This window comes from Neofelis nebulosa, chromosome 11 (genome assembly GCF_028018385.1).
Source record: "Neofelis nebulosa isolate mNeoNeb1 chromosome 11, mNeoNeb1.pri, whole genome shotgun sequence".
NCBI classification, from domain to species: Eukaryota; Metazoa; Chordata; class Mammalia; order Carnivora; family Felidae; genus Neofelis; species Neofelis nebulosa.
The window spans coordinates 68,577,131-68,601,809 of NC_080792.1; the positions used below are offsets into that span (position 1 = coordinate 68,577,131).

Consider the following 24,679-nt stretch of genomic DNA (forward strand, 5'->3'; position numbering starts at 1 on the left):
AAAGTTATATTGGGGACAGGGGGACTCACATACACTCACCAGCTAGATAATATAACTGCTAACATTTTGCTAAATTTGTTTTATAAAAATCTAGCCATCCATCCATTTCTTAGTACATCTTTTTTTGTTTTTCCCCTGCATATCAAAGTAAGTATAGACATCAGTATGCTTTTGCATATAGGTCACTAGCTGGCAGCTATTGTTTTTTGGGTTTTTTATTTTTTAGTGTTTATTTATTTTTGAGAGAGAGGGAGAGAGAGAGAGAGAGAGAGGGAGACAGAGTGTGAGCGGGGGAGGGGCAGAGAGAAAGGGAGACGCAGAGTCCGAAACGGGCTCCAGGCTCTTAGCTGTCAGCACACAGCCTGATGTGGGGCTCGAACTCTTGAACCGTGAGATCCTGACCTGAGCCGAAGTCGGAGGCTCAGCCGACTGAGCCACACAGACACCCCAGGCCATTGTTTTTAACACTTTTGATCTTGGATGTTAAATTCCCTTTGGAATTATATACTGATTTCCTTTTCTATCTGCTGTGGGTAAGAGTGTCTCTTTCCTCACAGCCTGGCCAACACTGGGTATTATCATTTTAAGGTGATTTATGTACTGCTTTTTTTTTTTTATGTTTATTTTATTTTTTGAGACAGAGAGAGACAGAGCATGAACGGGGGAGGGTCAGAGAGAGAGGGAGACACAGAATCTGAAACAGGCTCCAGGCTCTGAGCTGTCAGCACAGAGCCCGACGCGGGGCTCGAACTCACGGACCGTGAGATCATGACCTGAGCCGAAGTCAGACGCTTAACCGACCAAGCCACCCAGGCGCCCCTATGTACTGCTTTGATTGAACTTTTTTCCCTCCCAAAGGTTCCCAGATTTCCCAGCTCTGTGTCCAGATGGTCTGTTAAAAAGCTGTGTCCTTTTTCAGTGCTTTAGGTATTTCTGGTGTCGCTTTGCAGGACCCAGGTGGGAAGGACTCAGCTGTTCCCTATGTCTGCCCCCTCCCTGGCAGGGGGAGGCAGACTGAATGGGGCTTGCTGAATGAGGGAGCAGGGCTGTGAAGTAGTCTGCCCGCTGCAGGAGGCTGACCATGGTCACTCCATGTGAGGAAACAGGCAAACTTTGAGACCAGAAGCCCTGGGACCCTGGAGGATGGAGGGGGTGGTGGGCAGGGCTTACACACACGTATGGAGGTGGAATCGGTGCCCCATGCACGTTTACTCATCAACCAGGATGGGGTGATGCTTCCTAACACACGGGACCCGCAAGCTGCTCCAAGAACCCCTCATCAGCCCTTCTTTTTCCCCCTCATTCTGCGTCAGCCCTTGGTTTCCCGATGAGCCAGACGCTGTCCTGCCTCTCGTGTGATTTCTGTGGGTCTGGAATGTGGGAGCAGTTGGGCTGGGGGTCTCTGGCTCAGGGACTCTCATGAGGTTGAAGTCAAGGGCAGCGGTCATCTGAGGGTTTGACTGGGGGTGCGGAATCTACTTCCGAAGTGGTGAGAACCACTGTGTGGCTGGCAAGTTGGCGCTGGCTGTAGACTGGGGGCCTCAGATTCCCTCCACAGGGGTCTCCCCGTAGGCCTGCTTGGGCAGCCTCACAACATGGTAGCTGGCTTCCCCCAGCACCATCTAAGAGAGGAAACTGCTACTGTTTCTGCCCTGGGTTTGGAAGTCACGCCCTGTCATTCCTGCCTTATGTTCTTGGGCTCAGAGACCAATTCTGATTCATTGTGGGAGGGGACCACGCCAGGGTGTGAATGACAGGGGCCAGGAGCATTGGGGGCCATCTTTGAGCTCCTAGAACAACCTTAGCAGATGAACTTCGCCTTTCTGGGCCTCAGTCTCCTCCTCTGTCAAATGGGTGCATGAGTTAATTCCTGTGAACACTTAGAATGGCATTGGGAACCCAGTTTTGCTCTCGGTAAATATTAGCCACCGTCATCGTTGCCTGCTTAGTCCTCAGTGGCAGGGGCTGTACTTAGTCTCTGTACCCAGTGCCTGGCCCTGAGCAAGTACAACTGAATGAATGCACGAATGAATGAACAAATGAACAGCCATAAGGACTGGGAATCCAGGGTAGAAAGAGATCTGTGTCAGCTGTATCATCAGAAATGCTTTCATAAAAAAACCTTCTCAAGTGAGGCCCTTTTATCAGCGTCTAGCAAATATTTATTCAAAACTGAGGTAACGTGGGTGGGGGAAGGCGTTTGGGAGGCAGTCAGACCTATCAAGGTATCAGTCTTGGACTCGGCATTCGAACAATAAATATTTATTGAACTCCAACTCTGGGCTAGGTGCCCCGTCACACCCAGCAAAAACAGGGGGGTCGGAACAGCCTCCGTCTGTGCCCTGGTGGTATCTTTGCTGTGTGACTTTGGGCAGGTGAATCTACGTCCCTGAGCCTGCATCTGCTCACCTGCAGAATGGGGGCATGGGTCTCCTCCGGAGGGAGAAAGCTCCTTCAACAAGTGTGCCTCCCCTCTGTTATCCATCCTTTCCTGACAAACACCCCCTCCGGTCTCCGTCTTGTCTGCATCCCCCACTGACTACTCCAGCTCCGCAAGGGTTAAAACCCAGGCGCTCATGTGACCCAGTGTAAACCATGAATCATTCCCATTGCTCCCGGTGCAGAACCTCCCGCCCAGGATGGGGCAGATGCTGTACCCCGGGGTTGCCATGGCAACCCCGCCTGCACTGAAATACAGCCCAGCCCAGTTCCTTCCTTGGGGGACCTTGGGGCTGTTTCACCTGGCTGGGTGTTGCTTTCCAGGGAGGGAGGGAGGAAGGGAGGGAGGGAGCGAGAGAAGGCTGGAGAGGAGAGAGAGAGACACACACAGAGCCCAGCTTGGGGACAAACAAGTGGAACTTGAGACGCGGGGAGGGAGCAGAAGAACCTGACCGAGAAACAGGCCACCAGAGGGAGACAGACTGACAGCCGAGAGCTGAGGAGGTCCCGAGATGCTGCCTGTCACCCCAGAGGCAGTTTCCCAACTGTCCCAACCTTCCCGGGGCTGCCAGATCTCCAACAGCCACGCGCCCGGATGCACACACGTGCAGCCCGCAGTGAGGGCACAGGGAGGGTAGGCTGTTGGCACGTGAAGTCACCGTCAGCCCCGAGGGACGGTGAGCGAGTTGGGACTTGGGGGAGAAAAAAAATGGGGGCGGACGTCAGCTCCCTGGGCGGCCGCCTCCCCGAGGCCCCTCCTGCATTCCTGGGCAGCGAAGCCCCTCGCTAAGACGGGGACTGATGTCATCCTGGGCTGCCGAGCCAGGAGAGAGCCAGGGGACCCGGGGGCCCTGGAGGCTGGCTCCGGAAGTGAGCTAGCTGCCTGCCGGCCAGCAGGTTTGGAGTCAGTCTCTGGCCAGAGGACGAAACAACCTGAATGGTATGGGTCAGGTGAGCAGGGTCCAGCTGGGGGCAGTGGCAGGTGGCCTGCCCACCTGGTCCTTCCAGTGTGCGCTCGGGAGGGGCCGCCTCCCCGAGGGACAGTGAGCACTGGGGGGTGCCCAGGGCCACCGCCTCTTCCTCCCCCACCTCGCGGGGACCGTCACACCCTGGAGTGAGTGCTGCTAGATTTCCCCAAGCTCCCGGTCACAGCCGATGCAGCCCGTGAGTGCCGCCGGGGCTGAAGCTGGGACCGCCCAGCGTGTTGACTTTACAACTGGGGTGGGTGGACTCCCAGCGTGACCCTGACCTGCCTCCGAATTCTCAGCGAGACCCGCAGGTGCCGCCGGCTGCTGGCTCAGCGATGGTTATTTACTCCTGGTTTGGCTGAGGAGAGCTGCCAGCTTTTCTGTCCAAGCGAGCCCAGAACTTGCAGGAGCAGAAAGTAGAAAGAGGGAGAGGACCCTGGCACTGCCATTGCTTTCTCCCTCGCTCACCTCCTTCCTCCCCTCCTCCGGCCCCATGGATTACCTGGGAGACAAACTTACGGTGGCCCAAACCCACATGACCCAGTGGATGGGCACTGTGAGGAGGTCCTTCCAGGAAGCCCTCAACTTAGTGACCACCACGGTGGGCCACGAGCGGGCGAGTGGAGAGCCCGCCAGCCGGACCCCCTTCAAACGCACCTCCTCCTTCCGACACCTGGCCTCCCGGAGTCGGGAATCTTTCCGGCGTCTCTCCGCCCGCAGCCAACAGAGATTTTCTTCCCTGAGGAAAAGGCAGACGGACTCCGAGCCACCAGACCTTGTAAGCTTATTACGTTGTTTTTTGTTTTTTGGGGGTTTTTTTTGTAAAATATTAAAGCAACAGTAAAAACTCCTCCCCTCCCATGCTCCCCCGTAGTAGGGGAGGGGGGTCCCCCTAGATCCAACCAGGGAAGTTGCCTCTTCCAGAATCATCGTCAATCAAGCCCGGCCGCTTCCTGTTCCCCGTGCCTGGGAGAGAGACATCGGTGGTGCTGATTCCCCTGACGGTGGAGTCACTCTGTCTCCCGAAGTGGTCAGGAAATGTGTCCCCAACCGGGGAAAAATGAGGACGGGGCCGGCACGTGAGTCGGACCCACTGTGCCAGTTGATTTATCTGTAAGTGCCGACACTCTGGCCCCAGACACGAATGCTGGAGCCCCCCTACTTTTAGGGGGGATTAGTTAGCACCTGCTTCAACTCCTCTGAGCCTCCCGGCATGGCCGAGTGTCCGTGTCACGTGCAGGTTGGGTTTGTGGCTTTGGTTATGTTGCCATCCAAGCAGAATCGTGAAGTCGTCTCTGACTGTCCAGGGAGACCCGAGGTGGTGGGCAAGTGCACCTGCTGGCCCGTGAGCCTGGGGTGCGCTGTGGGTCCTGGGGCTCTGTCGTCTCTCTCACTCAGGCAAGCTCGGTGGGATTTAGGAGACCAGGGTGGAATGACTTCCAATGATTACATTAGAGGTAATGCTACAGAATGGTGCCGAATCGATCTCAGGGAACTCACTGATGATCGAGAGAGGCGGGACCGGGGCCCAGAGAGGGAAAGGCACTCTCCCTGGGTAGCACAGTGAGTGAGCGGCGAAGCCAGGGCCAGGATCTCGGGCTCCGATGCCACCCCCTCCACTCCAGGCTCTCTCTAGCTAAGCCCCTCCTTTTTTTCTCCAGGCCTTCCTGATCACTTCAGGGACGCCCACCTGACTGGCTGAACTCAAAGGGAGGGCTTTGTGTTTTCACGAGGGAGCCTTCTGCCACCTGACCGTGTCAGCTCAGCTCAGAGGGGCCTGAGGGTGGGTGAAGGGCTGGGCCGGCTGCTTCTCTGGGCTCGGCATGGTACACGCAGATGGCACGTTGCCCCAGCATTGGGGGGTGGTGCCACGGGGGGCACACCAGGCTCTGGGCTGGCCCTCTGCACACTCGAGGTCACTGGGAGCTCACAGCTGTCCTGACAGGTGCAGGGGTGACTCTCCCAGGGTCACACAGCTACCGGAGCAGTCAGATGGAAACACACGGGTCCCGTTAATATGACATGTTCTCTTGTGGGTCTGTGCTGCTTTGTAGCCCTGGGATCAGTGGGGCCTGAATTTGGGACATTTCCTCCCAGCCACCCACTGGAAGGGGTTCCTTGGGCCAGGGGGGGAAGGCCTCTTATTCATTCTTTCCGTCTCTCTGTCTCTGTCTCTGTCTCTGTATGTTCATATCTCTGGCCTCTCTCCGTCTCTCTCTGCCTGTCTCTGTCTCTCTCTTGTTCCCCTCTGTGGCAATGCAGTTAAGGGCACGGGGTTTGGTCATACATTCAGCTCTCCCGCCCTGGGAGTCGTATGACCCTGGGGGTTGAATCCCCCAGGCCTGGGTAACGAACGTGTCAGCACCGCTCTGTGGGCTCCCCACCCCCCAGCCTGCTGAAGGAATGAATGAAGTCAGGCTCTGCCTCCTCTGCTCACTGTTGCGTCACGGTGCCTGCAAGGGTGTAAATGCGTGCTAAATAACTCCGGGCTCTGGGTTCCTGCCCATTTAGCATCTGGCGTCTACAGAGTGGTGAGCACCAGCCGCACCAGGGTTGAGAGCTTGAATCGGACTCGGCCACGTCCTGGTTGAGGGATTTTGATCCTTTACCAGGCCTCAGTTTCCTCCCCTGTCAAATGGGGTGAACCATGGCATTGTGTGGAGGTTCAGACGAGCGCCCGGCACCGTGCTGGGAGCAGAGGGTGTCCACGCGCTTGTAAATTGCCTTCTCCCCGTCGGATGCAGTGATCTCAGGGTGTTCTGACTCGGCAGGGTGAGGGCAGAGCTGAGATGGGGGCCCAGGCGGTCACAGAGGGCGGGATTTGAGTCCCAGCTCTGCCACTTCCCAGCTGGACTCTTCCCTTCTCTGTTCCTCAGCTTTCTCGTCTGTGAAATGGGGATTATCATCACTTCATGTTTCCATTCCCCATTATTACCGTTTGCGGGCGTGGACGTGCCTATAAATGTGGGACGCGTGCGGCCATGCCTGGCGTGTGGCGTGTGTGCCTTCAGATTCCGCTGTCGCCGTTGTGACAACCAGACCTTTCTCTCCGGCCATCCCTTCAAAGATTCCCGGTGAACTGGAAAATCCACACACGCCCCTTTTACTCCGGGACCTCACTTAAATATTTGTTTTATAGGAGGAAACTTTTAAAAGCCACACAGACGATGACTTAAGAGTTTGGGGACGAGGGCCGTATCCGTGCTGGGGTGGGGAGGGGAGCGGGATTTTGGTCTTCGCCACTTGAACTTGTACGTGACTTATCTAAAAAGTCTATTCAGTTCCAAGTCCTGCCTCGGGCTCGAATTTACTCAGAGCACTCTGGAAGAATCTATCACAGGCCTAAAGTAACCCTCAAAGGCGTGCCCCGAAATGTTTTCTAAAGCCAGCCTTGAAATAATTTGCTAATGGCTTGCCTCTGTGTCCAAGGAATAAAAGGGGGAAAGAGGGAAAAACAAACGCATTGTCTCCGAGCGACAAAGGCAGGAAGAGGCACGTTTGTGCTGCAGCCCAGTGTGAGCCTGAGAACGAAGCCCAGCAGACGAGATGGACTCCAAGTAGAGGCCAGACAGAAAGTTCCAGAACCCAGGAACAATGGCAGTGCCACAGAGGCTGAAGCTGAAAGAAAAGCGGGAAGCAGGGGGTCTCCAAGGTCATAGGATACTACACAGAGGGCTTTGGAACGGGACAGACTTGAGATCGAGTCTCAGGTCTTGTACGAGCTGGCCCAGTGATCTTGGGCAAGTTAAATCACCTCCTTTAGCCTCAGCATCCTCATCTGTAAAATGGGGATTCGCCTGGGACTCATCTGGTCGGTGGCCCAGCAGGAGACAGTTAAGTAAGAACCAGCACGACCCTGGCGTCTGTTAAGCGCCTGGGATACGGGAAGTGCCTAACAAGTGTGCATCTCATGTCACTCTGGGGGCTCAGGGGTGGTGTTCGGACTCTGTGGGGGTAAGTCCCACCCGCCCAGATGGCCAGACTGGTTGCTTTAGGAAAGAATAAGAATCTGGCTGGCGTTCCACGGGCATTTGCCGTGTGCCAGGCTCTGCACTCAGCATGAGGTATATATCATGTGTGTATCTTCATTCATTCACTCACGTGTTCAGTCCACCTGTGGTTTACTGGGCACACCCCAGGGTGCGGGCACCGGGGAGGTGGCTGAGAACAGACACACACAACTGCTGCCTCCCTAAAGGTGCTTTCCAAGGGGGCAGAGGATATCAAAGACCTGTGTCTAACTTCAAACTGCTGCCGTATATCAGAGCTTCTCCATCTCACCACCATTGATGTCTTGGGCCAGGTAATTCCTTCGCTTGCGGGGAGGGAGCTGTCCCGTGAATTGTAGGATCATCCCTGGCCTCCCCGCCATGAGATGTCACTAGCACCCTCCCAGTCGCGACAACCAAAAATGTCTCCAGACATTGCCAAGTGTCCCCTGTGGGCAAAATGGCACCCCCTTCCCTGGTTGAGAACCTGGCTGTATATAATTTGGTTTGGGGGGACTGTCAGTGCAGCCTGAGTGTTTCCCCAGTCACCAGAGTCGGGGGGAAAAAGGACAGGGATCTGACATCCATCGAGCACCTGCTACTTGCCAGAAACGGGGGGTCGTTGAATCTGCACAACCACCCCCAGGGAAACTGGGGGAGGAGGGAATAGTCCCGTATTTCATGGATGGGAAATCTGAAGCACAGAGAGGTCAGGTCGCAGGCAGGCCTGGGGTCACACAGCTGGAATGGGTGGGTGAGGCTGGGACTCCAGCACTCCCGGCATGGGTCTGCCTCACGGGGCCCACGGCCCTGCCCTGGGGATCCACTGTTTGAGCACTGGTGCTGTGTGTTGAGCCCTCCAGCCGGAGGCTGAGTGGGAGTATTTAGTTCTGCATCAATTATGGAGTGAAATGGATGCTTAAAATATTCAGCAGAGCCCAGCGTCTCCCCACTCCACACACACACACACACACACACACACACACACACACACACACACACTTTTTTAGCAAGTGGCAGGGATTTTGAAAGGAAAGGGCTGTTGGTGGCTGTCATCTTCAGAAGCCCCAATTTCATACATGCCTCGTTCATATTAGTTTCTTAAGGCTGTTGTAATAAATGGCCACACACCTGGTGGCTGAAAACAAGGGAGATTTTCTCTTGAAGTCCCAGAGGCCAGAAGTCCCCAGTCCAGCGGTGGGCAGGCCACACCTCCCGCCTAGGCTCAGAGGAGGACCCCTCCTCTCTCTTGTAGCTTCTCCAGGTCTTCCTTGGCCTCTGAGGCTGCCTCTGTTTTCATGTGGCCTTGTCCTTTGTCTCTTATAAGGGCACTTATCACTGGATTTAAGGCCCACCAGATAACCTAGTGTGATCTCGAGATCCTTAATTACACCTTCAAGGACCGTTTTTCCAAGCAAAGTCACATTCACAGGTGCCAGGGCTGGGATGTGGACGTATCCTTTCGGGGGCCATTATTCAACCTACTACCCCCTCCACATTCCGGCCTTTTCCCCTCCAGTCCATTTTCCATCCAGCCACCCATGGGGTCAGATCATCCCCCTGCCTCGCCCTGGGCTTAGAAAGCCCCAGCTTCTTACCGTGGGGGTGCGCCTGGGCGGGGGGAGGGGCGTCTGACTCTTGATTTCGGTTCCGATCATGATCTCGTGGCTGTGAGATTGAGCCCTGCATCTGGCTCTGCACTGACAGCACAGAGCCCGCCTGGGATTCTCTCTCTTTCTCCCTCTCTACCCCTCCCCCACTCATGCTATCTCTCTGTCTCGAAATAAGTAAATAAACATTAAAAAAAAAAAAAAGAGAAGGTAAAGCCTGTGAGGCCCGGGGTCTTCAGCTGGCCTGGTTCGCCTTGGTGTAGGAGCTTATGCTGAGTCTGCCTTCCCAAAATCCCCTCTCCTTCATTTTTGTGTTCCCTTTGTGGCACCGTCTCCCTTTGTGTGGTCTCCGTATCACATATGGCTAAACTGAGGCCTGCTACACACCTTCTAGAAGTGGACACCAGGAGTCCAGCCCAGGGAGGTCTGGGGTTCTTCCCAGGACCCAGGGCCTGTGCCCTCATGGCTCCCCCTGCCTGGAGTACTCTTCCGCTCTCTTCACCTCTAGCCACCATTTATTGAGCACCTACTGTGTGCCAGGTACAGGTTTTGGGGGGGTTTTGTTTGTTTGTTTTTGTTTTTTATTTAAGAGAGAGAGTGCAAGCGGGGGAGGGACAGAGGCGGGGGGGTGGGGGGACAGAAGATGATCCAAAGCCGGCTCTGTGCTGACCGCAGCAAGCCCAACGCCGGGCTCAAAACCACCAACGGTGAGATCGTGGCCTGAGCCGAAGTTGGGCACTCAACCGACTGAGCCACCCAGGCGCCCCAGGCTTCCGGGGTTTTGTGCTTCTCCTGAGACTGGCATATAGGGGAGTAGGGTCCAGCTGCCATGACCCCTTGGTCCATCTCATGAGGCCAGTGCCAGTGCTGCCTGCCAGGGCACGTCCAGTGCCCCATCAGGTGCCCTGCTCTCAGGCTGCCCCTTAGGGCGTGGGGCTGGTGTGTTAGACTTAACTGCAGCCCCAGAAGCCAGCGTGAAGTGGCTGGCCGCACCCTCTCAGGGCTCCTTTTCACCCTCCAGGCAACGGAATGATGTCACCCTGAGAACAATGGCCCCTTCACGGATCCAGCGGGGCCAAAGGCTGGGGCCAAAACCGGGGCCTTTGGGAGAGACCTGGAGAGACACGCAGGGCAGGATAAAGGGCTTGGCGGCTCCACAGGGCTCTGCTTGTGTGAAATAATGTTGATCCCTGCTCCCCTCCCCCCAACTAAGAAAGTGAGGTGTGCTGGTCTCATATTTGGAAAGTCTAGAAAAACTGAACAGAAACAAAATCCACCCATGATTCTAACATCAACGAGAACCACTCTTGGCATTCAGATGCCTTTCCTTCCTGTCTTTTTTCTTCCCTCTCTCAAACCGAACTGCCAATCCTCTGTGTCTTTCTAACCTTTCAAGAATGCAGCAGGGTTTGTTTGTTTTTTTTAATGTTTATTTATATATTTTGAGAGACAGAGAGAGAGAGCACGTGCATGCGTGAGAGGGGGAGGGGCAGAGAGAGGGAGAGAGAGAATCCCAAGCAGGCTCCGCACTGTCACCACAGAGCCTGATGCAGGGCTCGATCCTACGAACTGGGAGATCATGATCTGAGCCGAAATCAAGAGTTGGACGCTCAGCCAACTGAACCACTCAGGTGCTCCAAAAATGTAGCAGTTGTGTGTATCTTTAGGGAAGAAAAAAAAAAAAAACGTTGTCCATGGCCATGCAGCATGCTGCATGATTTATTAAGTGCCCTGGCTGGACATGTGGGTCATTTCCCATTCTTGGCTATCAGGAGTGACTGCAGATGTGGATCGGTTTTGCCCTCTGTTGTCGTGACTTCAAGCCATCCCTGAGGTTTAAACACACCCACCCACTCCCTTTCTATCTCTGTGACCCGAGGGCCCCTCTGTTACTCTTACTTTTTCTCTCTTAGCGTTTTTGAATCTCATGTGTTTTGTTCAGACAAGTGCCTCTAGCTTCCTCATCAGGAAGTCAAACATTTCAGGAAGGAACTCTGGATTGATACGTGTCACAGGGAGTGTTATATTTGGGGGTTTCATGAAGAATGGGGTCTTCAGCAAGGAGTCATCAAGATAGTTCGCTATGAGAGGAAATGACGTACTGAGCGAGTTACAGTGGTTTACTTGTAGATGCCTTACAGCTGGGTCTTTGGGGGGTGGGGAGGGGAAGCCTGGATTTGTAGCATCTGCCTATTCCGGTGGTGGAAATACTCCCACCAGGGCCAAGCGCAAGCTACGGGCTCTCCGTCCCTGCACACGGAACCGGGAAAAGAAACTCGGTGCATCCTCGTTACGTACGACTTACACCGTGAAGAGTCAGTATGCGGCAGTGACCCCAGGACCGTACTTAATAGTAAAAGGTGGGAAGTAGTGGGCCATTGATAAGACCTAACCATTTGTTACCCGTGCTTTTGACGCGGTTGGTTTCATGGCGTGTTCCTTCAGCTTAGTGGCCGCGTTGAACCAGTGGCTCGCAACTGACTCCTGACAATTTCGCGGTTGTCTCTGGGCAGCAGGGCAGGCCAGCTCCAGCACACCGCTGTCGGTGACGAGAGCGAGCTGTGGGGTCCCAGGGCTGTGGGTTGGAGTCCCGGTTCTGCCTGTCCGTCGCGACATGACTTTGGGGAGGCTACTTAGCCTCTTTATGCCTCCTCTTCTGTAAAATGGGACGATGGTACTACCTCACCCCATGGCTGTGGCGGAGATCGTATGGAGGTAACACACACGGATCGCAGCACAGCGCCCGCCGGGCACACGGGGGGAGCTCGGGAGACGGCTGCTGTGAACGTCGCCGTTGTAATTTGATTAGTGCTAATCACTTGCCTTGCAGGCAGGGCACAAACACACATGGGCGGCCCTTCTGACGTTCACCATTGTGAGGTCGCCTCCCCCGCAGGACCAGGTCGGTGCGCGTGACCGGTAGAATACCGCCAAAGTGACAGCGTCACTAAGTTACAAAGACGCTGCAGCTCCCCTCTTGGTTACTCTTTCCCTTTTTGGAACATTCGCTCTGGGGGAAGCCAGCTGCCAAGCCTGGAGGGTGCTGGGGCAGCCCCGCGGAGAGGCCCGCGTGGCCAAGGACAGAAACCTCCAGTCAGCTGCCAGCAAGGAGGTGAAACGTGCCATCAGCCACGTGGGCGAGCTTGGAAGTGGATCCTTCAGCCTGTGGGTGAGGCTGTGCCTCTGGTCAGCAGCTCGAGTGCAGCCTCACAAGACACCCTGAACCGGAACTATTCAGCTAAGCCCCTCCTAGATCCCTGACGTCCAGAAACTGTAAGAGATACCATGTGTTTGTTGATCCGGGCCAGTACGTCTTGGGGCTATTTGTTACGTAGCAGTAAGTAGATAACGAATACCGGCTTCTTCTCTTTTATACCCACCACAACCGACGGTCTGAGAATGGCCAGGGAGTATTACTTAATCCTTCTTCGCACAGAGGAGTAAATTGGAGTGGGCCGAACTCAAGTGACCTGCCCAAGGCCTGTAATTTGGTAGCTTTCTGTGTTCCCAGTGGATGCTTTTCTCGCCTCGTAGGCTCTTGCTCGTAAAGGAGGCTGCTCAGCCAGGCTGGGTTGAGGGTCCCAGGGGCTCGTGAGCAGCACACCCTTTTAGGAGTTGGCGCGAATCTCCTGGTGGGGGATGGAATCCATTTCTTGGATGCTAAGTGGTCCTCACCCACATTTAACTCATCAAACATTCATCATAAAGGCTGAGCCATGCACAGCAGCGAGCTCTGTGCTCCGATTTGGGAGCGTAGTATGCAAGACTGGCTTTTTTCCAGCGTCAGTGTCTAGGCCAGGGAGCACTCCAGACTGCCCTGCTCCATGAACGGGAGGGTCCTAAAACATCTATTATTACTAGGAGTTAAACATTTCAAAGTCTGTGAACAAGTTGTTCAGTTTTTTAGAAAGTTTATTTATTTATTTTGAAAAAGAGAGTGTTGTACAAGTTGGGGAGGGGCAGAGAGAGAGAGAGAGAGAGAGAGAGAGAGAGAGAGAGAGAGGATCCCAAGCATGCTCCACACTGTCAACACAGAGCCAAACGTGAGGCTCGAACCCACACACCGTGAGATCATGACCTGAGCTGAAACCAAGAGTCAGATGCTTAACTGACTGAGCCACCCAGGTGCCCCTATTTTGGTTTTTAAACATAAATTTGCTTATCCTTGGCTGCCTTTTCCTGATTAAGGAAAAAAAAAAAAAAAAAAAACGGATGCAGGTAGAATTAGGTCAATCCAGTTAAGAGCTTTGCTCTCCTTTCAGGCATATCTGAGTTTGAATCCGGGCTTTGCCACTAACTAGCTATGGGACCTCAGACAGGTGACTTGACTTCTGTGAGCCTCAGTTTCCTTGCGAGGCACTTAGCACAGCACCTGGAAGCTAGGCGGTGTGTAATAACTATCAGCTGCTTTGTACTCCTGAGCTTGGTGTATTTGTCAGGGTAGGTAGGGCATGTTATGCTGCGGTAACAGACCGCCAACTCTCAGCGGCCTTCACCCAAAATGCTTGTTTCTCGTGCGCACAAAGTCCACTGCTGGCCCAGCAGCTCTCTCCAGCTGCCACTTCTCCAGGCTGTTTGTGTCTTAGAGCGAGGCCATCTGGGAAAACGTGACGTCGGTGTAACCGCGTCGGAGGGAAAAAGCTTGAGTGTCACTCCAAGGCATAGACTGTTGTTCCATTTCACAGGTGGGGAAATTAAGGCTTAAGGAGTAACACCTCTCGAGCACTTCCCACGTACCAGCCCCTGAACAAAGCACACTGTCTTATACTCTCGTGGCATGTGCCTCCCCTCCCCTGCTGTGAAGGTGTTATTTTTTGTTATCCCTGTTCTACAGATGATAAAATTGAGGCTTAGGGAGAAGATGGGTACTTACTCATACTTGCCCCGAGTCCCCAAGTTTACAACCTGGACTCCAGCCCAGGTCTGCTGATGCCTCATTTCTTGTCCCTCCCAATCAAGACAAGGGATTGAAGGACATGTTGTGCCTTTTGTGAGAGGTGCCATGATGTAGACTAGGGTTTCACATCACAGCGACCTCGACTCTTGGGGCTGGATCATTCTCTGTGGTGGGGGCTGTCTTGTGAATCGTGGGATGTTGGGCAGCACCCCTGGCCTGTATATAGTGTTTCCAGATTTAAAAAAAATTTTTTTTTAATGTTTATTTCTGAGAGAGGGAGAGAGAGTGCACTGAGCAGGGGAGGGGCAGAGAGAGAGGGAGCCGGCTCCAGGCTCTGAGCTGTCAGCACGGAGCCCGACACGGGGCTCGAACCCACGAACCACGAGATCACGACCTGAGCTGAAGTCAGACGCTTAACCGACTGAGCCACTCAGGCGCCCCTCATGTTTCCAGATTTTACCAAATGTCCCTTGGGGACAAAATCACCCACAGTTGAGCACCACTGATATATGAATGGTAAGAGCCCAACGTGGGAGCCAAGAGATGTGACTTGAGGTCCCTGCCAGGCCCCGGATAACCATGTGGCCTTAGCTGACAGACTCTGGGAGAAGCCAAGACGTTAGTAGGGCCTTGGAATTTCCTAACTTTTAGGTGAGATAACCTTTGACTCCTGGTGTAATTTTGGGCAGGTCTTTCTACTCTGATAAAGCATTTTTCCCCCCTTTGGCTACGAAATGGAGCAGGTGGCATATACCAACAGAGGTGTTATGACACAACATGCTTGTCCGGTGCCCTGCATGGCACTCGGCACACAGTCAGTGCCTTGTTGTCATTCTAGCTGTGACCTGTCACACGAGAGGCGGGCAGGGTCACATTCCCAGCATTTGAAGATATTTTCGTGGTCTGTTGAATTCCTGGTCCTGTGTCATCAGGCTCCACGTCCAAATATTTGCTTTCTGCCAAAGCCAGAAATTACCTGCCAGCCCACATTCCCGTCACTCACCAGCTTGATTTCTAGAAACGGCCCTTCCCTAGGCACACCTATAATTTGACATCTGTAATACCTCAGTTAGTGGCCAGAAGTCTGTTCTTTCTTCTTGGTAATTGCCTTCTGCTCCAGGGAAGGGGAGGGATAGATGTGGGGCTGTGTTGAGGCAGCTGCCCCCCCCCCCCCGACCCTCTGTGCCATCTGGGCAGGAAGCACCCGGAAGGCTCTAGAACCTCTGGTGCTCAGTTCAAAGAGTATACCGAAGCAGCTGCCCTGGTAGATGATGGGTAAACAGAGTTTCGTTATCCATAAAAGTTTTTATATGAGCCCTGGAAGCAAGTGTAAACAGATCACTGAGGGACGGGACTTTGGCATCGATTTCCTCTTCCAAGAGCTGCTCCTGAGCTTTGGTTGTCACGACATCTAGATCATTCCACCCCACCCTTTTCGTGTTGGGGGAGCCAAAAAGCCCAGAGAGGGAAAGAGACCTATAGAAAGTCACACAGCAAGTCAGTGACAATCCAGACTGGAACTTGAGGTTCCAAATTCAAAGTTGGGGTATTTAGGGGCTATGCGGTTCTGAACCTTGATGTCCTTCAGAGCTGAGTGACAGACATTTACAGAGCTCCTATTGTCTGCGAAACTCTGTGTGAGGCATTAAAGGTCATGAGACGGTTCCTGCCTTTGGGGAGTTTCCCGAAAAGCAATTAAGGGGAGTATCCAAACCGTGCAGCCTTGAGCTCACCTCTTCTCCATGGCATCTGCTGTGGGCCTCAGTTTCCCTGTCTGTAGATGGAGGCTCCGGTGTGGCCTTTTAGGGCCTTCCCAGGGGCAGCGGCCTGGATTCAAATACCCACTCCCCCATCTGCTAGCTGTGTGACTTTGCCTAAACCTCAGTTTCCCTGTCTGTAAACAGGGAATCATAGTACTTAGGACAGCAAGAATTCCTTTGTAACAAGCGTAAAACGCCCAGCAGAGCACTTGGTGTGTGGTGAGTGCCTGATCGGTCACAGCTGGTAATCACATGTGCTTCACTGTCCCCGGCCTCCCTTTCCACCCACCTCCTCCTGGCCTTTGCACAAGCCAGTCCCCTGCCTGGGATGCCAAGATGGTGGCACGGGCTCCCTCGGAATTTTGAGGAGAGCTGGTGGGCCTGGCTCCCTGCCTCCCTCCCAGATTCCTTTGCTTGCACTTGGCTTCCCCACCCACCTCGCGGGACTCACCCCTTTGAGCCCCCCGCCCTCCCTGAGTTGCTACTTGATGAGGGGAGCATATTTGGTGGTTGGGTGGGGCTGGGGGTCATCCACAGCCACCGCTAATTAGGGAGAAAGTGGCTGCAAAGGGTTAATCAGAGGCATTCTGCTCTATAACCGAGGGAACAACAGTTGGAGGTTTTTCATATCCTACGCTGGAGATTTTTTTTTTCTTTCCTCATGCATAAATACGAGGCCTTTTGGGGGAGGGATGAAAAAAGGAACAGGCTGTCAGAGCCCTGCTTAATGAGTTTCCTAAGCTTTTCATATAATGCGGAGCCCCTGGATTTTCAACAACTCTGTGCCATCAGTGGAAAAATGTAATCCCTCCAGGTTTCTGAGCTGAATCGTGGGGAAGAGTCGGTGCTGCTTCAGCGGCATCTGATGGCCGAGGCAGGTGGGGAGGTGGAGGAAACGCAGGGGTGGGACACTCAGGAAGGCTGGGTTCGAATCCTGGTGCTGCTCCTTCCTGTGTCTGGGGCCTTGACCTCTTTGAGCGGTGGTTTCTGCCCTTGCAAAAGGGGGCTAACAGTGAGGACCAATGTCAGACTTTGACCAGCTCCTTGAGCTGGTTCAGTGAGAAGAGTCTCGGGTGGGGATCTTACGGGTCTGATGTAGGCCCCAGAATCTGCCTGCATAGCAGGAGGCCCGGGTGGAGACAGTCATGTGGGTGCCACCCTCGAATGAACAGTTCCTTAAAGTGGGTCACTCAGTGGGAATGCAAGCTGGTGCAGCCACTCTGGAAAACAGTATGGAGGGTCCTCAAAAGACTAAAAATAGAACTACGCTACGACCCAGCGATTGCACCACTAGGCATTTATCCACGGGATACAGGTGTGCTGTTTCGAAGGGACACATGCACCCCATGTCTATAGCAGCACTATCAACAATAGCCAAAGTATGCAAAGGAGCCCAAATGTCCATTGATGGATGAATGGACAAAGAAGATGTGGTATCTAGATACAATGGAGAATTACTCGGCAATCAAAAAGAATGAAATCTTGCCATTTGCAACTACGTGGATGGAACTGGAGGGTATTATGCTAAGTGAAATTCGTCAGTCAGAGAAAGACAAAAATCATATGACTTCACTCGTATGAGGACTTTAAGAGACACAACAGATGAACATAAGGGAAGGGAAGCAAAACTAATATAAAAACAGGGAGGGAGACAAAACATAAGAGACTCTTAAATATGGAGAACAAACTGAGGGTTGCTGGAGGTCTTGTGGGAGGGGGGATGGGCTAATTGGGTAAGGGGCATTAAGGAATCTACTGAAATCATTGTTGCACTATATGCTGACTAACTTGGATGGGAATTAAAAAAATAAAAGAAAAAAGTGGGTTACTCAGCAAACGTGCCGGCTGCCTACTGTGTGCCAGGCACAGTTGGAGGCCCTGGGATACATCAGGGAACAAGACAGAGACAGTCCCTGCTCTCAAGGACAGTATGTGGTCACAGAAGGGCATGGTAACATCTTGTACTTAAATGAATGAATGAACAAATGCATGGGTTGTTAACACCCCTGTTCTTTTTTTTTTTAATAAAGTTTATTTATTTTCAGAGAGAGAAAGAGAGTGTGCGCGCGCGCACACACACACACACACACACACGAGGACACGAGGGTGGGGGAGGGGCAGAGAGAGAGGGAGACCCAGGATCCCCATGCTGTCATCACAGACCCCGATGTGGGGGCTGGATTTCATGAGTTGTGAGATTGTGACCTGACCTGAGCTGAAACCAAGAGTCGGATGCTTAACCCACTGAGCCACCCAAGCATCCCGTTAACACTCCTGATCTGATCTTGAAGGTGTTTCTGCACTTTCCTCCAAATTCTTCCCGGTGATTCTTACTAGACTGTAAAGCAACACTGAGAAGTATTTGCCCTTTCACGTCCCCAGAGCCCAGCACTCACCTGGAGCATTCTTGCTACTTGTAAATACCTGACAGACGGATGAATGAGTGAATGCAGACATAGACCCATGAATGGACTCTAAGCCCCTGAGTGGCCGCCAGCCAAATTCGTTGAGTGGACCACTTACAGGGCTCAGTAGGGCTGGGCTTTCTTGCCAGGAACAGTTTGGGAGGCTCAGGATGGCAAATCAGAGTTCTCTGGACAGCAAGCAGTGTCTTCCTCTTGGGGTCATGCCTGAGTCTGTGGACCACAGACTCGGGGGCCTATGCCTGTCGAGTCTCAGGAACTTGAGAGTCAGACCTTGTCTTGAGCAGCCAGAGAAAGTCCAGCTTTATTTTCACTCAGCTCCCCTAGCTGGTACCCTCCAGGCCACTTGGGTTTTCTGTGGGTGCCCCTGCCCCATCTCTGGGTCCCATCCCCCATAAGCCATCTCTCTGGACCCCAAGATTCTCACAGTTACTCTGGGCTCATGGTCTTTGTTTATGTGGCCATGTGGGGTTGGAGTCAGACAGCCTTCCCCAGAGCTAATCCGGAATCCTTGCTGAATTAACAGGAGGTGTGGCCAGAGAAAGGTTTCTTATTAGCTGGTTTGGAGCCCACCTTCTGCTCATTTATTCAGCTAACCTGTTTTAAGAACGTGCTATGGGGGGCGCGTGGGTGGCTCAGTCGGTTGAGTGCCTGACTTCGGCTCAGGTCATGATCTTGCAGTTCATGAGTTGAGCCCTGCATCAGGCTCGCTGCTGTCAGCACAGAGCCTGCTTCGGATCCTCTGTCCCCTTCTCTCTCTGCCCCTCCCTGCCCTCTCTCTCTCCCTCTCTCAAAAATAAATAAACGTTAAAAAAAAAAAAAAAAAAGAAAGTGCTGTGTTCCAGGCATGGGGCTGGCGTGCATTCACTCTCTCCCTCTCTCTCTCAAAAATAAATAAACATTCAAAAAAAAAAAGAACGTGCTGTGTTCCAGGCATGGGGCTGGCGTGCATTCATGTGCGTGACGTCACTTTCCTCCCACGATCACCCTGACGAGTCTCCAAGGGAGGCACACACTTAGTGGCCGGGTCCCTGGCACGCTAAAGCTCGGGCTTCTCCCTGCTGCTTTCTCCGCACCTCTGCTCCTGGAGCTGAGATGCTGAGGTGCTTTGCTGTGGCTCTCCCCGAAGAACGTAAGTGCTGTGAGGACAGCGGCCTCCCTTTGTTTCGTTGAGAGTCAGACAAGGCGAGTTAGATAAAGCACAGACTCTGGAGCCTGATGCGTCTGTTCAGATCCCAGCTTTGCAACCCTGTTCGCTGTGTGACAGATGCAACTTACTTCACAGCTCTGTGCCTCAGTGTGCTAATCTCAGAGGGCGATCGTATCAGTCCTTCATAGAGTTGTCGGGAAGGATGCATCGGCTGACACGTATCAAAGCACCCAGGGCCGTGCCTGGCACATAGCTGCTCTAACCGTGCTTAGTACTGATGCTAATATCATTCTATTCACTGTTGCAGGAATGTCATAAATTCATAAAATATTATAAATATTTTGGAGGTATGATTTACGTGCAGCAAAGGGCATATATCTTAAGTGTACAGTTTGATGAGTTTTGACAAATGCATATGCCAGTGTAAGGACCCCACACCTCTATCAAGATCTAGAACATTCTCACCACCCCCCAGAAAATTATTTCAAGCGCCTTCCAATCATCCTGCCTTACCTGGCACTTAATAAAACTTCTTGAATGAATGAATGAGTAAATGAATGAATGAACGAAATCCATTTTTTTGATCCCAAACCTCTCTTTTATTTTTTAATGTTTATTTATTTATTTTGAGAGAGAGAGCATGAGCAGGGGAGGGGCAGAGAGAGAGGGAGGGAGAATTCCAAGCAGGCTCCACACTGTCAGGGCAGAGCCAGATGTGGGGCTCGGTCCCAGGAACCCATGAGATCATGACCCAAGCCGAGGCTCAACTGACTGAACCACCCAGGTGCCCGGATCCCAAACCTCTTTATACCATTTGTGCTTGTAATCATTGTTGCTTAACTTGATTAGTTGTTATGTAAATGTATGAAATAGGAGTGCAAAAAGAAAGCCATCATGCTATGAAGGCTTCAGCGTGCTGAAAAGATCTCATAAAGGGAAATTGCTAAAAAAAAAAAAAAAAAAAAAAAAAAAATCCCACGCTATTTGGGTGGAGAAATCTCAACCTTCTGGATGGGTTCTCCACTCAGGATCCCCGTGTGTCCGGGCCTCCACCGAGAACTCGAGACACTGCCTGTGCCCTCCCTGGCCCCTGCAGCAGCAGGGGGACCCCATCCTCTGGGCTGAGAGCCCTTTCTCCACCGCCCTTCCAACCTGTCCTGTCCTAGGGAAGCAGAACTTAGTGTCCCAGACCTGCGGAATAGGGGAGGTGAAGAAGCTTGCACAGCACGTTCTCCTGGTGGTTTTCGCGGGGATGAGGGGACCGCATGAGCCCCGCATGGCTCTGGCCCCACACCTTAGCCACCACACCCCAAATCCCAGTTACTCCTTGATCTTTGTAATAGATCGGACTAATGTGACATTGCTTTAAGAGATTTTCTAAAGCTAAAAGAAGGAAAAGGAAAGTGGAAATTGGGCACTGTGGTGCCCTCCACTGCCCACCCTCAAGAGACGAGGAGACGTGCAAACAGGGCCAGCCTTGCGAGTGCTACACGGCGCTACAGGGGCAGGTGATGTTCTGAGTCTGGGCTGCTAATCCCGAGTTCTGAGTCTTCCACCCTGGTCCCTCTCTGGAGAGCTGAGACTAGGGGGCCTGCCTGCGGCCCAGCCCACATGATGCTCATTTAGGGATCGTGATGCACAGGAGCGCAGCCTGCACCTGCTACCTGGTTAGCCCGCAGGTCGTGCCTGATCCCCTGGGTCTCAGCCGGGTCCAGCTGCTTTGCTTCTAAGGAGGGCTTTGGTCTGGCCTTTCTCTGCCTGGCAGGCAGCCCAGGGCTGCTCATTCCCTCTGGAGAGGTGGTGATGAAGTCACCCTCCACGCCCCTGCGCTGTGTGGCTGGTCAGGTGAAGGGGCCATTTGTACCCGCTCAGGCTGATGTCATCCCAGGAAACCATTCAGCGCTGGGGGCCACCTTCAGCCCTGGCTGCCTGCCCGCCTGTCGCCTGGGTCCTGTTTTGTTTGTTATGTGGGGCGGGCTCAGGGAGGGCCCTGTGGTTGGTGAAGACACCTTCTTCACTCTGCTGTCTGAGAACAGGGTGACGCAATCCCTTCTGTCACAGAGACCCTTAGGAGTGTGCGGCAGACTGGTTCCAGGTTCAGACCCCAAGTATGCCACCTCCCAGCGGGATCTCTGAAAGGGGGTGACGGGGGCATCACCTCCCAGGGTTGTTTGGTGATAAGTCCAAGGTGATGCATCCAAAGCTGCTTGGTGCAGTGCCTGGGCCCTCAGGAGCACCTGTCGTTGGCCACTGTTGTGATCATGGTGGTGGTGGTGGCTGTCACTTTTATTGTAGGGGAGATGGTTATGAATGACGTTTGTATTATTCCCAGAAGTAAGTCCAGGTTGTCAACCAACGCAAAAACAAATGAGACATACTTGCTCCCTCCTGGATCCCCATTTGCTTTAAATCAGTGCAGTTTAACCAGACCCATCGTCAGTAAACGTGATGTGGGTCACTCCCCACACCTTCGCTTGGGTAAGGCTCTCAGCCTCCCAATTTGCAAAACCCCGTTAGAGAACTGAGGTTCCCCAAAAATGCAGGGTCCCTGGTCTCTGGACAGTCTGACATAATTGGTCTGGGATGCTATCCTGGAAGTTAGAGTCCTCAAAGCTCCCCAGGTGATCCTGCCAGGGCCTGCGAACCCCTGGGTCAGGCAGGGTAACCTAAAGAACCCAGGCTCCTGAGTAAGACAGACACAAGATCAAATCCTAGGTCTGCCACTTGGCTTGTGGGCAACCGGGCACAAATTCCTACGCCTGTCAGAGCCTTGGTTTTCTTACCTGTAAAATGTTTCGAGAAGCTGTTGGGAGGGCCACAAGACCAATGTCAGAGTGGACATTTCACAGATGTGTTCCTTGGATATCAGGGTGGGGCAGGGAAGGCACCTGTCCAACCAGCCATTCCCACCTTGTCCCTCTTTCGGATTTCCGTTCCTGCTTTCTCCCCTCACTTTTCCGTTCTGAGAGGTTCCCAGAATTCCATTTTGCTACACTTAACACGTTGATAGGTGCTCCATGCATAAAGAATACCAAGAGATGATACCTTTAAGAGTCACGTGGTTAAACAATGTTTTTAACACAGGACTTTTCTGAGCCTTTTATTTATGCAAATATACATTAGTTTCCTCCAGAGACTGTCCCTGGCATCTTGTTTGTCTGGGATCTCAATCAAGAGAACTGCCTTAGGTTTGCTTGCTGACCTGATGGGGAAGTCTCATGGCAGTGAATCGACACGCCAGTTGTGAGACATCCACTTTCCGAAACGCCAAATCTGGGGGGGTGGGGGAATCTGCCTCCAAATGGAGGAATTCAGTAGTATGCGTTGGCTGTGGAATTTACAAAGTGCTCCGTCTGGATCGATATCTTCATTTCCCCGTCTAGAATTGTATACATTGGTTTCCAATAAGGGACTGTTCTCCAACCTGCCTTTTTGAAGTCGACAATAGTACATTCTTTCCTCTATTTTGGGGGGGGGGGTGGAGAGGAAGGTACATGTACAGATGTGTGAATCACTCCTGTCCAGGCATTGATGAGACAGGCCTAAGAGGGCCCCGAAATTCCACAAGGGGGGACTCTCCATCTGGGCTGGTGCCTCCCTCTTTGTTCGGAGAAGGGGCTGAGCCTGGAGATGGACATGATTTGGCTTAGGTCCTCCAGCCCCTTAGGGGCAGGCCTGGCATCCAGAATCTCAGCCCTGGACCTGGGATTTTTTTGCTCTTCTCCACCTGGCTGAGTAGCTTGCATGCTGTTTTTACAGCCTGAGCCCGGTTGGCCTCCGATCATTATTGAAATGAGTGGAGGTTTCCGGGAACAGAGCAAATCCATAGAGTTTAATTAATGAATGTGCCAGAGGGCCTTGGCAGCTGGATTCCTGTGTTTACCACAGGCTTGGCTGGCATGCGGTTCAGGAACTGCAAGGAGGGTGGGGTCCATCTCCCCATCAGTCCCTACCTTCCCGGTGGTGGCGGTGTGTGTGTGCGAGAGAGAGAGAGAGAAAGAGAGAGAACCTGAAATCTGCCTCCCCCCACCCCCTTTAGAGCCCCGTGAGACTGCATAAGGTTTTCTTTATCGCTTTGAAAAGCACTGGCATTTCGTTGTTAGCAGAGCATTCTTTATCAATTTGTCTAAACAGAGTCGGCCCTCAGAGACCCTGGAAATAGAAGTGGCTCTCACGTCAGCAGACTCAGCAGCGATTTTGTTAGTTCTGTTGTCCAGCACATTAAGCCAGGTCGGGCTCCTCTGGTGAGCAGTAAAGCTCAGATAACCTTGTTGTGCTGAACGGGGATGAGGGAGGCATCTGCGAATCACAGCTGAGACTTGCCGAGTGCTTTGTGGCTCTGCGAGGCAGGACCTCAGCATGGCTGCAGGGCTCCGAGTCGTGCAGACCCGAGTTTGAATCCAAGATCTGCTCTGTATCTGGGATGGGCATGCTCCTTAATGTCTCTGGATCGCAATTTCTTCTTCTTCTTCTTCTCTTTTTAATGTTTATTTAACTTTGAGAGAGAGAGAGAGAGAGAGAGAGAGAGACACACACACACACACAGAGTGCGAGTGGGGGAGGGGCAGAGAGAGAGAGGGAGAGAGAGAGAGAATCCCAAGCAGGCTCTGAGCTGTCAGCACAGAGCCCAACTGAGGGCTTGATCCCATGAACGCCGAGATCCTGACCTGAGCTGAAACCAAGAGTTGGACGCGTAACCGACTGAGCCACCCAGGTGCCCCAATGTCCTCCATCGCATGGATTTTGTGTGTTTCCTCTAGTAGCCGTGGCTGCTTGTTTTTCCCTCTGCATTCACACTTCTGAAATTTCCTTCCCACTCTTGAAGTCTAAAGAATCAAAGCCAGACGTGTGACTAATTAACACCTCGTAAGTGGGGGAAAGATGACCTTTTAGATGTCATTAAAATGACAGCCGCCAAAAGAAGGTGACTCTGCCCCTCTGGTGGGTGTCAGCTCCGGAAATGGACCACGCAAGTTTTCTCTTCTAGTCCGCCCTTGCATTTGGAACTAGACAATAGAGCAATGCTAATGGCAGATGACATTTATTGAGTGCTGACTCTGTCCATGCACCATTCCAGCTTCTTCACGGTGCTTAGATGCTTTTCATCCTTACAGGCATCCTGTGAGAGAGGTGTTATTATCCCACATTATGCTGGTGGGGACAGGGGCTCGGGCAGGTGGCATGACTGGTTCAAGGTCACGTAGCTGGGAGGTTACAGAATCTACATTTGACCAAGAGCTTTGGACTTGAGCCCATGAGCATAACCATGGTGCTATCCCCGAACTATAAACCCTGCAGTAACCTGAGTTCTGAGTTGGAAACTGCCCTTATCCTGTTTAGAGGAGGAAGAGGGGAGGGAGCCGATATTCTTATGTAGCTACTCTGGGCTTTGTGTACCAGATGGTATGAGCCCCTTACATGTGTCTACCATTCCCTTCTCTTT

At 52.8% G+C, this 24,679-nt stretch overlaps 1 protein-coding gene across 4 annotated transcripts in view; it reads left to right on the forward strand.

Annotated features, from left to right (window-relative positions):
• KIAA1671 (KIAA1671 ortholog) overlaps window positions 1–24,679 on the forward strand; it is a 203,323-nt gene that overhangs the window by 127,234 nt on the left and 51,410 nt on the right. Inside the window, exon 1 of one of the 4 annotated variants that reach the window (XM_058693087.1) lies at window positions 2,801–4,185. The exons of the other annotated variants lie outside the window; for them this stretch is intronic. Coding sequence (XP_058549070.1) covers window positions 3,901–4,185 — 285 coding nt within the window. The 5' untranslated portion in view covers window positions 2,801–3,900. Of the gene's footprint in view, window positions 1–2,800; window positions 4,186–24,679 lie in introns of those variants that run through there. 4 annotated transcript variants of the gene reach the window in all.